General features: G+C 41.1%; 1 protein-coding gene across 9 annotated transcripts in view; it reads left to right on the top strand.

Moving 5' to 3' along the window:
• ASPH (aspartate beta-hydroxylase) overlaps window positions 1-14,552 on the top strand; it is a 160,452-nt gene that overhangs the window by 74,402 nt on the left and 71,498 nt on the right. For all 9 annotated transcript variants that reach the window (XM_074354914.1, XM_074354912.1, XM_074354911.1 and 6 more), the window contains 3 exons: window positions 91-126; window positions 3,682-3,726; window positions 12,429-12,470. In XM_074354914.1, coding sequence (XP_074211015.1) covers window positions 91-126; window positions 3,682-3,726; window positions 12,429-12,470 — 123 coding nt within the window. The remainder of the gene's footprint in view (window positions 1-90; window positions 127-3,681; window positions 3,727-12,428; window positions 12,471-14,552) is intronic.

Below are 14,552 nucleotides of genomic sequence, written 5' to 3'. Positions count from 1 at the left end.
AAATTTAGGTCTCTGAACAGATACAAATTAATTTAAGCACCTAATCAAGGTGAGGTAATGCAAGATGTGTTTGCTTTTCTTTTTTTTCAGATAATGCTGTAGACGATTCAAACATAATTCTAGAAGGTAAGTTAATTTTATAGAAGTCATTTTACTTTTTTTTAATTAAACTTATGTTCATTTCTTCAACAAGTATTTAATGAGCACTTACTATTCACTATCTATACAGTGCTTGGGGGCCAGGAGGATGAGAGTGCATAATTCTGTAAACAGGCTAGCATTCTAGTGGCCTAAGAGATGATGAAGTAATTAAAGATCATGAAAAGTGCAGTGATGGAGACAAAACCAGGGTCATATAATAGAAAGTAACTTGTTAGAGTGAAGAGGGCTGCCCTAAATAGGAGGAGGTGGTCTTGTGAGGAATTATCCACGGGCAGAGATGAGTTGAAAGTCTAGTCCTTTATGTTGTTATTCAGCTGGGAAAAAAATTTTTTTTAAGTATAGGGGTCTTTTCTGAAAAATAAAAATAGCAGCATATATCACATAGTGGTGTTCCGACATGACGTAGATTTCTGTAGGTCAAAGTGGTTTGCAAAGTTCTTTCCCATATTCTGTTTCTGTTGCTCATGAGGACACCAAAGAGGAATCCAGGCAAATGCCACTGTACTTACTTCACAAATGCAGGACTGAAAGGGGAGTGAGGTCCGGTGACTGGCGCCTAGTTCCAGGCTAAAAGTGGCTAAGCTAGTCTTCAACCCAGGCTGGGGGCCGGCAGTTGCCTCTGGGGTCCTTTTTTGTATTAGAAGTATGGTTGTTTTCCTACGACTTTTCAGGTGTTTTGCTAAGCCAGTCGAGGACACAGCAGAGACTCTAAAGGAATTCCTTGTGGTGGGTGGTGGGGCTCCAGACTCTGTACCTTCAGCCCAACCTGCAGTTTCTCTGTTCCTGCAGCGCTTGGGTGCACGTGAGAGGGAACTCACCATCTTCACGTGCCCACTGACCTTCTCTCCCCGTCTCCCCTTGTCTCGACTGGTTCCATCAATAAATACTTGGGTTCCCAAACCAGAAACCTAGGAGACAGCTCCTCTTCCTCTGTCTCTACAGCTAATCTCCAATCCTGTTGAATGGACTACTTGAACATCTCTCAAATTCAGTCTTTTCTCTCTGTGGCCCTAGTGGTCTAGTTCCATCTCTCATCATCTTCCTGGGCAGTGGCAGTAGCCCTCTGGCTGGTCTTCTTAACTCCATACTTGTCCCCTTCAAATTCACCTTTCACAAGGCTGTTAGGATGAACTCTTCAAAAGTATAAATCCGGCTATCTCAGTCCTGTCTGTAAACCCTTCCATTCGTCCCCATCTGCGTCAGGAAGGTTACTTACTGTTACAGGTAATAGAAAACCGAAGTTGAATTGACTTAAGCAATAAAGAGACAGATCAGTCAGGGCCTTGAAGGTCCTAGTAAGGACTTTGGATTATATTCTAAATACAGTGAGACTCTATGGAAATACGGAGATATGGCATAATCTGATTTATGTTTTGAAAAATTGCTTCTACTCTTAGAGGATGGATTGGATGGAGCACGAATGGAAGCAGGGACCGCCCCATTAGGAAATTATTGTGCCCTAATCCTAGGAAGTGATCATGGTGGCCTGGCGTAAGATCATGAAGTGGAAATGGAGGGGGACGTTTCGAACTTGAGATGATTTTAGAATTTTAATTGACAAAACTTCCTGGTGGCTGTAAAGAGGACCTTTGGTTTGGTTTGAGTAACTGTTGGATGAGGGGGGCATTTACTGAGAAGAAGACTAGGATGTGGAAGAAACAGGTTTAGGGAAGAAAACCAAAGATTTCATATTAGACATGTTATGTTTGGGAATTATGGCAGATACCCAGGTGGAGGTACCAAGTAGGGGGTTGGATATGCCAGGGTGAACTAAGTAGGTGAGATCTGAGATATGTGTAAATGCTGGGAAGCCATCATCATGAAGATGGTATTAACTCCAGTGGAAACGGATCAGATCATTTTGGAGGTGCGTGTGGAGAGAGTAGACCAGTAGCCCCAGGACCGAGCTCTAAGGAATCCCAGCATTGTGAGGTCTGATGGAGCGCACACAACCAGCCAGTGAGGCAGGAGGAAAACCAGCAGAGGAGAATGAGAAAGAGCGGAAGAAAAGAGAGTATGTTTCATGCTGCTGCCGTTGGAACGCCAGGGCTTGCAAAGCATCGACTGCATTTGGTATCATAGAGAATCTTGCTGATCTTAGCAAAGCTATTTGAGTCAAGTGGGGGGAGTGAGAGCCGTACTGAAGTGGGTTTAAAAAGTGCTGGAGTAAGAAAAAGTAGGCTGCATCAGTAGGCAAACCTTTCAGGTGGTGCTGATAGAATTCTTTTAAAAAAAATCCTCTTGCTGTGTCATTACCAGAATACTTTTCAGATAAGTATGTTAAATGTACATTTTGTCCAGAACGCATTTAGATAAAAATTTGTCTTGCAATAATAATGTCTCCCTTAGTATAACATCAGTGATGGAAATAGCAGTGGGAGTGATTTGTACTTTATGATGCACACGGTTTTTTTCAAATGTAAAATGACGAAAGTGAAAGAAATTCCGAGAAAGATATTGGTAAAGTTGGTAAAGGGCTAATATGTCTCTAGATTGCTGACAACTGAATAAACAGGTAGACCATCAATAAACCAGTCACAACAAAGAAAGGCCGTGAACGTTCACGGTACTGCCGCTAGAAGGAGGACGTTTTCCCGAATATTAACAGGGGTCAGGAGAATATGTGTGGTATTTTTCTGTTTCTTTTGTACTTTTATGTAAAATATTTTCAAATCTTCTATTTTGAGCATAGGTTACTCTTACCCTTAGAAGCCAATTAATGCAAGAATAAAATAATCAAAATACCTACATAGCTAATTTGAGTTTTAGAAAATGCTATTAAAAATGTCTCCTTTTGACCGAAGCTTGTTTCAAATCTTAAGGAGTAAGAGGAAAGCAGATACCGTCTTATCTGTAGATTAAGGTGATGTTAAATGGGTTGTTAGATATGAAGATATTAACACGTGATGTAATTTCATAGAGCAAATCAGATCAATGCATCATTCTACCGTTGGGTGTTGAGGCTCACAGTCTGTTTAGTTGTAAGTGGGTTGAAGTAGCCAGGGGGAAAGACTAGAAGTTAAAAGTTTGTATCCACATTTTTGACTAGTTTTAGAATATGTTATCTTGAATATTATTTTTCAAAAACTTTATGAAGGAGAGTGATGTATTTTTTACGATTCTACTTCCATTTTATTGTTCTGTGCTGTTAACAAGAATACAAGATGCTTTAAAAGTCTCTCCTCAGCTTTCTTATCAAGTCTCCTGCAAAACCATGGTGAAAACATAAGTTTTAGTTCATATCTCCTTTGCCAGACGGAGTTTTGAGGTTAGTCAGTTAGGCAGGTAATGTTTTAAAGCCTGTGGTTCAGAACAGTTGAGAAATAAATAACATTTTATGAAGTTACAGCTAATGTTTTCTTTGTTGTGATAGTGTAAAAACCTCCTGTTTTAGGATAATTGCACTCAAATCCTCCCACATTCTGTAAAAATCACCACCGTACCTCGAATGCCGGCAGTGTGTGTGTTGAGCACTGGTCCGCAGTGTGTAATGGGCCGTCCCTCTGTTACTTGTTGCAGAAACGCAGGCGCCCCCTGCAGAGGAGCACCAGGAAGTACCACCAGGTATGGCCTTTTGTTAGATGTCTTGCTTTTTCCTTTTTTCTTGTTTAATTTAAAAGGGGCTGTTGATAGTCACTCTAGCTGTATCAGATAATTCTATGGAGAGTAAAGCTCCTGAGAGAGGGATTAATTAATACCTAAATTTAAAAGGGAAATTTTCTGTTTTGGTGCATTGAGCCAAAGTAACGGAAAATACACTTTAGATTCAGTCTAGTACATGTTAGTTGAGCTCGAATTTGAAGAGTATTTATGATCAAAGTATTGTATGATTTTTGCCATTGTAGCTGGTGATCGTAGTAGAAGTTAGGGTGTTTTTTCCCCTTTTTTTGATTGACTGGCTGCTTGATGGAGGATGTGGACTCAGCATTGCCTTCAGATGAAAGTTGAATAGTGCGTAAATCTGCTCCATTGCTCCTCCTCCTCCCCGTTCCCCATCTTCCCTGAGAGCATCCTCAGTGCCTCACGGCGATCCAGGCTGCTTAGAACTTGTCCGTGTCCCGCAGTCCCTCCCGCCAGCCCAGCGGGTGACACCCACTTCTTTGCTTTTTCCTGCCGTCCCACACCTGTTCCTCTCATCATCAGTGCTTTTAAAGAATGAGAACAGCATTTCATTCAAGGCCTGTGCTTTCAAATACATTTTAGAGATGACATAACTATGCCTGCAATTGGAAGTTAACGTCTAGACCTCTTGTTCTCAAAATGGGGAAAACATGTTTTATTCAGAGAGGATTTTCAAGCAACTCTTTCCCAAGTGTATTTCTCCTTGTTTCTATGTTTTATTTGCATTTTTTTCCTTTTTGTGTCATTTATTGGTTCAGTTTTTACTCGTGCCTGCCAAATTTATTGAAACACTAAATTTCAAGAGAACAAAGCCTTGTATAATCAAAGACTATTTTTAGTTACACCACTGCTTGTGTTTGCTCATTTAATGGTTGGGACGTTCTAGGTTTTGACAGTTGTCACACCGTGTACATTTATAATAACACATACAAATGTTGAAGGGAACTGTGTTGTTAGGATTATATGAATGAGAAAAGAAATCCATGGAGACACTGATCTTTTAAATGATGGCTGCTGGGCATACATGTGTATTTTGTGTTTAAAAAAGATGCTCAACTTTCACGAAGAGATAGAATTTTAAAATTTGTGTGTCTCAAGTGTATGCATGTATTTCCTCTCTATATATTCCAGCTTTAATAAATCTGGAATATTTGGCTGTTACCCATTTCAGGAGTGTTTGGACAATTGAATCTTGAGAAGGAAGAAAAATGTGTGTCTCACACTGGATATAATTGTGGACTCATTCTAAATTTCTTTCTCAGCAAAGTTGTACATCTTTTACCTCCGATCGCTTTGGCTCACTTTAATAAATGATTACAGGGGGGAAAAAAGACACTCAGAGCAAGGAAGGTTGATGTTTTTGTCTTACTTTTGTAATTTCCTCTTCACTGATGAGCGATGCTTCACAGAGTGCCTTCTTTCTAATCTGAGGATGCAGGGCAGGTCACTGAATTCACATTTTGATTGGCATCCGTTCCTTTAAAGAAAATTGTTTTATGAGTATTCCTCAAAATAACGAGTTTCTACAACATTGGCTTTTTTTTTCTAGTTACAGTTCATATTTTTTAATATTGACCTGACTTTAATTGCAGGTATGAAATGTAATCTTTTCTAACCCAAAAGTTCTATGTTTTATAAATGAAGCCTAAGAATTTCCTTGGAACATAAATATAAAATACTAAGTGGTTGGCGGCTGGAATAAGGCCCTTTTTTTGGTGAGATATTTACCAGCCCTAGTAGATGAAAGGGAAGATTTGGTTCATAGGCACACTTCCTGCCACATAAGAGGCTTTATTAAGCATTATGTATGTAGTGCTCTTCCAGACACACTCCTGAATTAGCTCACTTAATATTTCCAGGAGCCCAAGAGATAGACATGCTGTCAGCTCCATTCTACAGATGAGAAAACTGAGGCCCAGCAAAGCAAAGTAACCTGCCCAGAGCTGACAAGTGGTAGATTCTTGCCTTCTGGCTCCAGAGTTCACTCTCTCAGCTGCTGTGCTCGAGGGTATTTTACACAAAGGCCTCGGAACTGATGAGTTCTGAGGGCTGTTTTGGTGAAAGGAGAGAGTAGATACTCTCAGGCCTCTTTCTCTTACTATGCATTAGTACTTCATTTAAGACTCAGAAGTGTTGAAGATTCATTATAATTCATTGTGGAAGAGTAAGTTGCCCAATAGTTTAAATTTTGCCATCTTTTGTTTCTATTTGTGAATTTATAAGTGCTTTGCAGGTGTGCTTTTGGTAAGGATGTTAAGGTCCTGAGAACTGATCATTCTCATAGTAGAAGTCAGTCATTTTGAACGCCAGATTTATTTTAAATTGATTTTGGAACCTCTGCTCCTTTAGTGGGTTTTCACCTTTGTCCTCGAAGTCGTAGTTTTACTTGAAATCATGCAGCACATTTCTAGCAGTTGGATAACAGAAGTATACATTGCACAAACTGGGTGGTTTATGAAGGAATCACTTAGGAAACTCATCAGAGTAAAATTTCCCACCAAACAGTACTTTTAGGCCATTTGACTAGCTGGTTCCTCTAAGAATTTTTGTGTCATGCCGTGCCCAAAGAAAAGTGAATACTATGTTCTGTGACCATAATCATCTTATTCAAAATGGCGACACGCAAGCACCTGTGTTTCTGGGTGAGTCGCTGCTCTTGTCTCTGAAAGTAGCGATGACAGTTGTAACTCACCCCACCCTTGAATGTTCTAGCCAGGGGGTGATGGCTTCACTCGGGTGTGTCCGTCCAGAACTGTCACTCAGACCTCCCCTGTCGACCAGTAACACTGACCAATGAAGGCCCACCACCAGCTTTAGGCTGGCAGCAATAGGGGTCTTCGCTTATGGCAGTAAGTGCCTGATATGCAGATTATTGTTCATGATTTGATCATTTATTCACGAAATCCATTAGGAAGCAGCTACAGTGGAGCAGGCTCTGCACTGGGCAGCGAGGATACACAGTGAACAATTCAGTGTCTGCCTTGTTGCGGTTCACAGATCTGTGGGTGGACAGCTGAGTCCAACAACCAGCACGGTGTCATGCCCTTCTCAGAGTGGGGTACAGGGCAGCACACGGAGGGGGACAACTAACCCAGCTTCAGGGGCCAGGGGTGCAGGGAGTGGGGGAAGGTCTCCCATGTGTAATGCTAGAGCTGAGCTTCGAGGGGCTGCTCGAAGTGACAGGAGCTGGCGAGTGGGAAGCGGGGGAGCAAGTGTGGGCGCAGCAAAGACCAAGACGGTGCGCCACGTAAGGGTGTAAGAAGACAAGGTGGATAGGTAGGCAGGTGGCACTTCTGGGAGAGTCCCCTCAAGGATGTTTGAAAATTTGAATCTGGGCCTAAAAGTGATAGGAAGGCACTGAAAAATTCCAACAGAGGAGTCACATGATCAGATCCAGATTTGAAAAGAGCAGTCCTGTGAGGAGGTGGAGACCAGTGAGGGGCAGGTGTGTTCATCGAAGCAGAAGTGGTGGGAGCGTGACCTGTGATAAGAAGGATGCAGAGCGTGCCCGTGGTAGAGAGGATGCAGAGCCAGGATTGATTTCTTGGACGTTGGCGTTGGAAGTAATTTGGTGGGAGAGGGGGCGGGCTGAGGGAGAAGAGGCCAGGACGATTCCCGTGTTTCTGGCTTGAATGAATGAATGAATGATGGAACCTTAATGGAGATGCCGAAGGCAGGGTGAGTGGAGACCGACTGGCCTGATTTTGGAGATGCTGGGTTTGCAGCTGGGTGAACCACTTCTGAGTGGAGACTTCTACACATATTCAGGGGCACATGTTTGGGTCCTTTAAAATCGTAACTGAGCTCTTAGCGTATTTGCCTTGTCATCAGTTAACCATCATTACACTTTGAACAAGTCCCCATCGTCTTGAGGATTTTTGGTCGCACAGGTTACAGAAATGCTTATTTCTTACAGTCCAGCTAACTGGTAAATTCGAGGAGAACCTGAAATCAAACCCATGTTTTTAAAACTTTATTTTGGGGTGTAATCTACACACAGGGAAGTGCTCAGCTGTTGAGGGTACACTTTGATGAACTTGGACACATGATACATCCTTATACCCACTACAGAGAGTTCTTCCAGCCCCCAGAAATCTCTCCTTCTCCCCCCTCAGTAACGTCCCCACCTAAGGTAACTCCCCTCCTGAGCTGTGTCATCGCAGATTGCTTTGCCTGCTTTTGAATTTGATTAAATAGAACCACGAGTAAACACACACAAATGCATATACGCTTGTTTTGTGACTGGTTTCTGTTGCTCACCATCATGACTGTTTTATCCACTTTGATAGGTATAGTACTTGGTCTTATTCATTGCTGTTTTTACTATAAATATACTCTATTTTTAAAATTCCATTCTACATTGATGGCTGTAGTGACTGTTTCTAGTTTAGGGCTATTATGAAGAAAGCTGCTGTGAGTTTTTCTATACATGTCTTTTGGTGGACGTAAACGCTCATTTCAGTTGGATATGTATTCAAGTATGCATACAGTTTCCAGTTATTTCTCATTAGCACCAAATAATTCTGCTTATATAAAAATTTCTGGTTACACATACACACACACATGTAGAAAGAAGATGGAAGGAAGGAAGGAAGGATGGAAGGAAGGAAAGATGGGTCAATCATAATCCAGCTTTAGAAATTATATCAAGATTTGGCCAGGCCTTTATGTGCACAAGCTCCTTTTTACTCTAATTGTAACATCGATCCGATGCTGTGATAATAAAATAAACCAGGTACTGAAGTTTGGAATAAGAAAGTATTTATAAAAAGTTGGACAGGAATGAATTTTGCTTTTAAAACACTGTATACCTTCTTTTTTAACCAGGCACTTACATATCAGCAATCACATTAGAATTGACATGAGATTATTTAAAATAATATATTCTAACTGCAACTTACAGTATCCTGTTGCTGTGCTGAAAATCCATCCTATATTTGTGTTTCAAATACCGTACTAGATTTATTCCCCATCTATTGCATTTCTTTTTAATACAGTGAGTGAAAACATTGATGGGAGAAAGAAATTTAGTGCTTGTATTTCTCAGAAGCCTGAAATTCTTAAATTCGGTTGTAACTCTCAGACGCTCTAAAGAACTTCAGATTTTCATTAGCTTTGCAAGTAACCCCCCAGGAACTTCTCTAGATATTCGTCATTCTATTAAGTTCATCATTCTATTAAGCAGGTTGCTCTTAAAAACAGCAACAACACAAAAGCAAAAAAGATTTACTTCGGTTGGCGGGGTTTTTTTTTTAATAAGTAGAGTAAAAATGAAGCAATTTCACAGTCTATGTCTAGTTGGTCCTTTAATTTAGATTTCCCCTTATTTTTGCAGATACTTAAAGCTTCAAAAAGACTGCCCCTACCACCACAGGAGGACCAGCTTACCCATACGCTCCAAAAGATGGCTGTGATAGATCTTGTGAAGTAATTACTGAGCAGACCAAGATCTTTGGGAATGAACACTAAAGATGTTTTGAATGAATCATAGTCCACTGGCATTTTAGTGTATTTTTTTTTTTAGAAACAAAAAATCACATGTAATGTTACATTCCTGCATGTCCTTTTTTTGATAGCCTTAGCGGATCTGTTGGATTTCTTTCCTTTTTCGTTCTGTGACACAGCTTTTTAGTCTTACCTGGATTTATGTGTTTTTCAGACAATACTTAATAATCATATTGATGATGTAGCAGCAATTGTCATGGCAGGGTTTTGATATATTTTATCAGTAATTAACACTAACTATGTGAGCTGACTTGTATGAACTGCGTTAAACACGAGCTAAAGCCACTAAGAGTGCCTTGTCTGAGCGCTCTTAGAAACACTCATAGGAGTCATCATTAGCTGTGAAGACTGGAGTTGTATATACCTGCACTGATCTTTATAAAAAAAACTCCTACACTAGCTTCGAGTATTCAGGGTAAAACTCAAAGTTGAGATTCCTGTAGCTTTTAGCTTATTAATTAGAAAAAATGTAATATTTCAATAAAAGCTTAAATTATCGTGGTTAATTTATTTTTCAAACTAAGGGGGGAAACATTAAAATTCCTTGCTAGGATGTAGGGAAAAGGAATGGCCTGTTACATCATGTGAAAATGCTTTTGGCCGCCTGGGATTGCTCGCAGAATAGCTGTATCCAGTCTGTTTGTTTAAATTTTAGAAAATCTCTTACCAGTGACTGGTGTGTAAATTGAAGGTGGTTCTGCTTTGGGCTAATTAAGCGATGCCGGCACAACACTGAAGACTGCTCCCTGCTCTTACTGCATCAACTCAACATCGCCTCTGGCGGGGTGACGCAGGGTGTGTGAAAAGTGCTCACAGAGCCAGGGACCTGCTGCTGCCTGACGTCTGAGCCTTTTCCTTTCCACACTGAAGGGGTTCTTCTGTTTTTAATGTGGCTTATCTGTGGCTTGAAAATAGTTGCTGTGATGAAAATACTCATTTGTTAGGAAAAAGGGTAGCTACACTCTCATTTTGAAAGGACCATGAGCTAAAAAAAAACCCTCAGAAGTGGTTTCATTGACATGCCGGGAGGAACTCTTGATTGTGTTCACATTGTTTTAAGATAAAGTGACGTTTTTCCTGCTTTTAGGGTTAAAAATCAAAGAGATTTTGTATTTTTATCTTATAGATCATAGATATAATGTAGAGAGTTATGCTGAACCAATGTGTAGTGAACTCCTAAGTAACGCGTTAGTTAAAAAAGAAAAAAAAAAGCAATAATTTTCTAAAGCTGTGATATGGGTAATACAGAGTTGCTACTCAGAATCTAATGAAGCTCTTACTTCATTTTGTGAATTATAGAACACTTCTTTTTATAAAGCCATATTTTTTAGGGAAACTTAGGAGTGACATAGAACTGATAAATGAATAAAATAAATTTTACTGGATTTTTGTATAGAATCATCTCTAGACTTCTGGACATTGAGGATTCATTATGCTGTGGTCAACTTCAGATACTTTTAGTTCCAAATATCTGAATTAATAAGCCTTGTCTTTACAAATAAATGCCCAGCTGGGCAACATCAATGGATTTTCTAAAAGTGATGTCAGTGTCTTCTGTTTAATGTTACTTCAGTGCAATAAAATGCCGAGGAGTTCTTCTCTACGTTGTCATTATTTGGAGGTGTATTTTTTTGTTTTGTTGCATAACAAAATTTGTTCATTTTGTGCTTTCTAGTAGTTTCAAATATTGCAGCATTTCTGATGACTCAAATCACAAAGGGGTGACTTCAAGCCCTTTCTTAACCTGTCTCTAATAGGTACTGTTTATTTATTTTGTTTAACGTTTACTGCTCTGCTACCTTTTCGGGGGCAGGATTACAGTGGAAGGCCCCCTGCGTCCATCCTGTTTAGGTTTCTGTCCAGCACCTGGAAGTTCTGACAGTTCCACCCCTCTCCCCTGGACCCCCTGCCACTTTCGCAGCCTCAGCTTCTCCTTTGCATGAAGAAGGAGATGAGACCTTCTGCAGAGGGTGTCAGGAGCCAAGAGACATGCCGCGTGCTTGGCAGCACTCCTGCCTCACTTCCTCTCCCCAGGGCCTCAGAGGAGGAAGACACTTGCCTGATGATGAAAATCCCCTCCTTGCATCAGGAGCCTGCTTCAGATTGACTTCCCACCTCCACAAAGTGAAATCTTTAATATGAATGAATGTGGGAGAGGGGATCCAAAATTCGGAATGACCATGACTGCACCCCTGATCCCACCTGCGTGGCACCCACACCCTCTCACGTCCACTGTGGTGAGAGGATGGAATGTGATATTTTAATCAATCTCCCAAACTCTATCCCATCCCCACTGCTATACACACGTACACACATGTTCCCAGAAATACTCAAAAGACTAGAGAAGTACTACTGGGACTACTGGTCTACCTTGAAAATCGACTAGTTCCTAATCTATATTCAACAATAGGCCAGACATGAGGTTATAAATGCAGAAATGTACACATGGTCAGGTCACATGCTGTTGATTTCTGTCGCACAGTGGATGTTGTTTGGCTGGTCCAGGTTCTTGGTGGATTTCACTGTGGTTGGCAGCCCATATTTGTGAGAGAGACACTAACTCTGATTAACTTAGTGAGCGGCTGACACAGGTGGGCTCTCGGTCCCACCCTGGCTCTCAGCAGGTGAGCTAGAGCACACCTGGGCTCGGTGCTGGCATCCCCAGTGGGTCACTTGTGGATGTGTGGAGTCCTTGAAGATGAGGCTAGAGTTCACAGTAGCGTGGTACGCTGTGTTCCTTTAAAGCACATGGTGCCTATTATAAAGTAGTATATGGTTTTTAGGAGACAATAAAAATACTGGATATGCTTTGAGTACGGCTTATCCAGACTCAGTTTGTAGCCATAAAGGCACTTACTGTTGGTGGAGATGAACCCCATCGCTTCTTATAGACAAGAACACTCAGCCTGGTGCCTGATTCCTGCTTATTGCTCAGTGACGTTTATATGTAACTCAGATTCTGAATATTTCATAACAAATTGCATAGGTAAAGAATTCAGGATTTAGGAAAGCTGAATTGTTTGCTCAGAAATTTTTTGTAAACTGTATTTATTTGAATTCATGCAAAGATAGTCCTATATTCTGAGATTCTGAACGGTGACTCTTATGGTACTTAACTTTGTTTTGTCTTTACTTTTCAGAAACAAATAGAAAAACAGATGATCCAGAAAAAAAAGAAAAAGGTGAGATGATCAAATCAACCGCCTTTTAAGTATACGTGGGGAAAAGTTATACTACCCATAAAAAGCATGACTTTATTTCACATCAGTGGTTAAATTGCCAGTGGGCTTATGATTTCAATGATTTTATCAACAGACATTAACTTTCTACACAAACATTAAGTGCTAAGTCTCTGGAGAGACCTTGGCTTCTAACCCTAGTTTTGCAGTTCACTACATGCGTGTCTTGAGAATTACTTAGTCTGTGCCTCAGTTTCCTCTTCTGTGATACAGGAGTAATAATGATAGTCCTAACTTCTAGAAACCGTAAGACTTGTTTCCACAATAGTAATTAAGTGAAAATGTATGTAAAGTGCTTACACAGTATCTAGCAGAGGAAGAGCACTTCCGAAATGTTAAAAATTACTAATTGTCACCCATGTTGACAACTACGCGAAGTCCAGAGATCCAAAGATTGCTAGAATATGTTCTTTTTGCAAGGAACTCTGAATTACTGGAAAGGCAGACGTGCAGTTACACCCATGTAAAACGTATCATCTCTGCCTTCCAAGAATTGATGACAGAGGCACTCTAATGAATTTAGGAACCCAGTAGATTTTTAATTCAATTCTCACAAAGGTTCCTAAACTTAGAGGAGCTATTTTTAAAGTTAAATCTGTAAAATTTATGTGGATGATCATAGCATAGTGGTTATACTTTAAGTATTAGTTGAATGATAAAATCTTCAGTGATTAAACATTATTAGAGTTTCAGGAGCGGCTTTATTTTGTAGTGATAAAAGCAGTGTTTACACTGAAAAGATACAGTCCACATAAGGTACAAGGTCTTGCTCTGTGCGAACACTACGGGAACACGTGGAGTTACTGGCCTCTGGCCATAATTTCACAGCCCTTAGGCTGGGAACAGGCATTTAGTTCATGCGGTTTTTTTTTTTCTAACTAGCTGTTTATTTTTTATTAAAGTAATACACAGATTTAGTTTTTTTTAACTTTTCTAATAATCATATCAAACTTAATAGGTATAAAATAGGAGTCTGACCTTCCCCTCAAAACACAGTCCTCCTACGAACCTTCTCTTTCCTGCCTCCCTGTTGTCCCATCAGCAAACCCTGAGCCCGCTCTTCAGAGTGGATCTCGAATCCAGCTCCTTCCTGCTACCTTCCTCCTCTGCCACCCAGGTTGCAGCCACCACCATCTCTCCTGATTATTCCACATGCTTCTCAACTGGTCTTCCTTTGGCTTTAGAATCTTTCTCAATTCAGTGGCCACGGAGACCGTTTTAAAACTTAGGTCATATCACCTTGTTCAGATGCCTCCAGCATCTTCGTTTCTTCCTCAGAGTAAAACCAAAGTTCTTTGCAGGGGTTTACAAGGCCTCCGCCGACGTGTTCTCACTTCTCCCTTCTCTGCTGGTTTCCTCCCTAACCGCCTGTCCCGTGACTCTCTCTTTCCTGGTCTTGACTCCAGCCCCGCTGGCATCCCTGCCAGGCACACCCAGGACTCAGGGCCTTGGCGCTGGCCACTCCCTGGGGCCAAGTGTTCTCCCGATGCCCACACAGCTTGCTCCTTCAGCCTTACCTCAACTGTTGCCCTCTCAGGGGGCCTCCCTCCCCATCTAATTTCAGATTGCAGTGGGCTCTCTCTCCAGGGGCTTCAGGTCCTCCCCCTGTGCTGCCCGGCACCCTCCGCTGCCCGGCACCCTCCGCACAGCTTTATCCTCTGGGAGTTCTGAGCCTGAAGCGAGTTTTCCAGTGCATGGGAGGTGGGCTCCTTGGCTATTTCTTCATGGGACCAGTAGAGAGGATCTCCTGCAGCTCCCTGCTTCTCACTCTCCATCACACAGAGGGAAGGGGAAATGTCCCACTTCTGGAATATGCAGAGGGAAAAATGGAATGTCTTAAGAGTCAGATTTTAATTTCATAATAATAGAAATGGAGATTTTTTTTTAATGGTAATTGTAAATTCGTCTCAGGCTGAGCTATTCGGTTGCCTAATTTTCTACTCTTGTGTTACCCCCTTAAGTGTGTTGGTGAAGAGCTACAGGTGAGAGAAGGAAGGTTTTGTTTTTACTTAGAATTAATAATTC

Source organism: Camelus bactrianus, chromosome 29 (genome assembly GCF_048773025.1).
Source record: "Camelus bactrianus isolate YW-2024 breed Bactrian camel chromosome 29, ASM4877302v1, whole genome shotgun sequence".
Taxonomy (NCBI): Eukaryota; Metazoa; Chordata; class Mammalia; order Artiodactyla; family Camelidae; genus Camelus; species Camelus bactrianus.
Note: the sequence above shows the minus strand (reverse complement) of the source record. Positions and strands in the feature narration are given on the sequence as shown.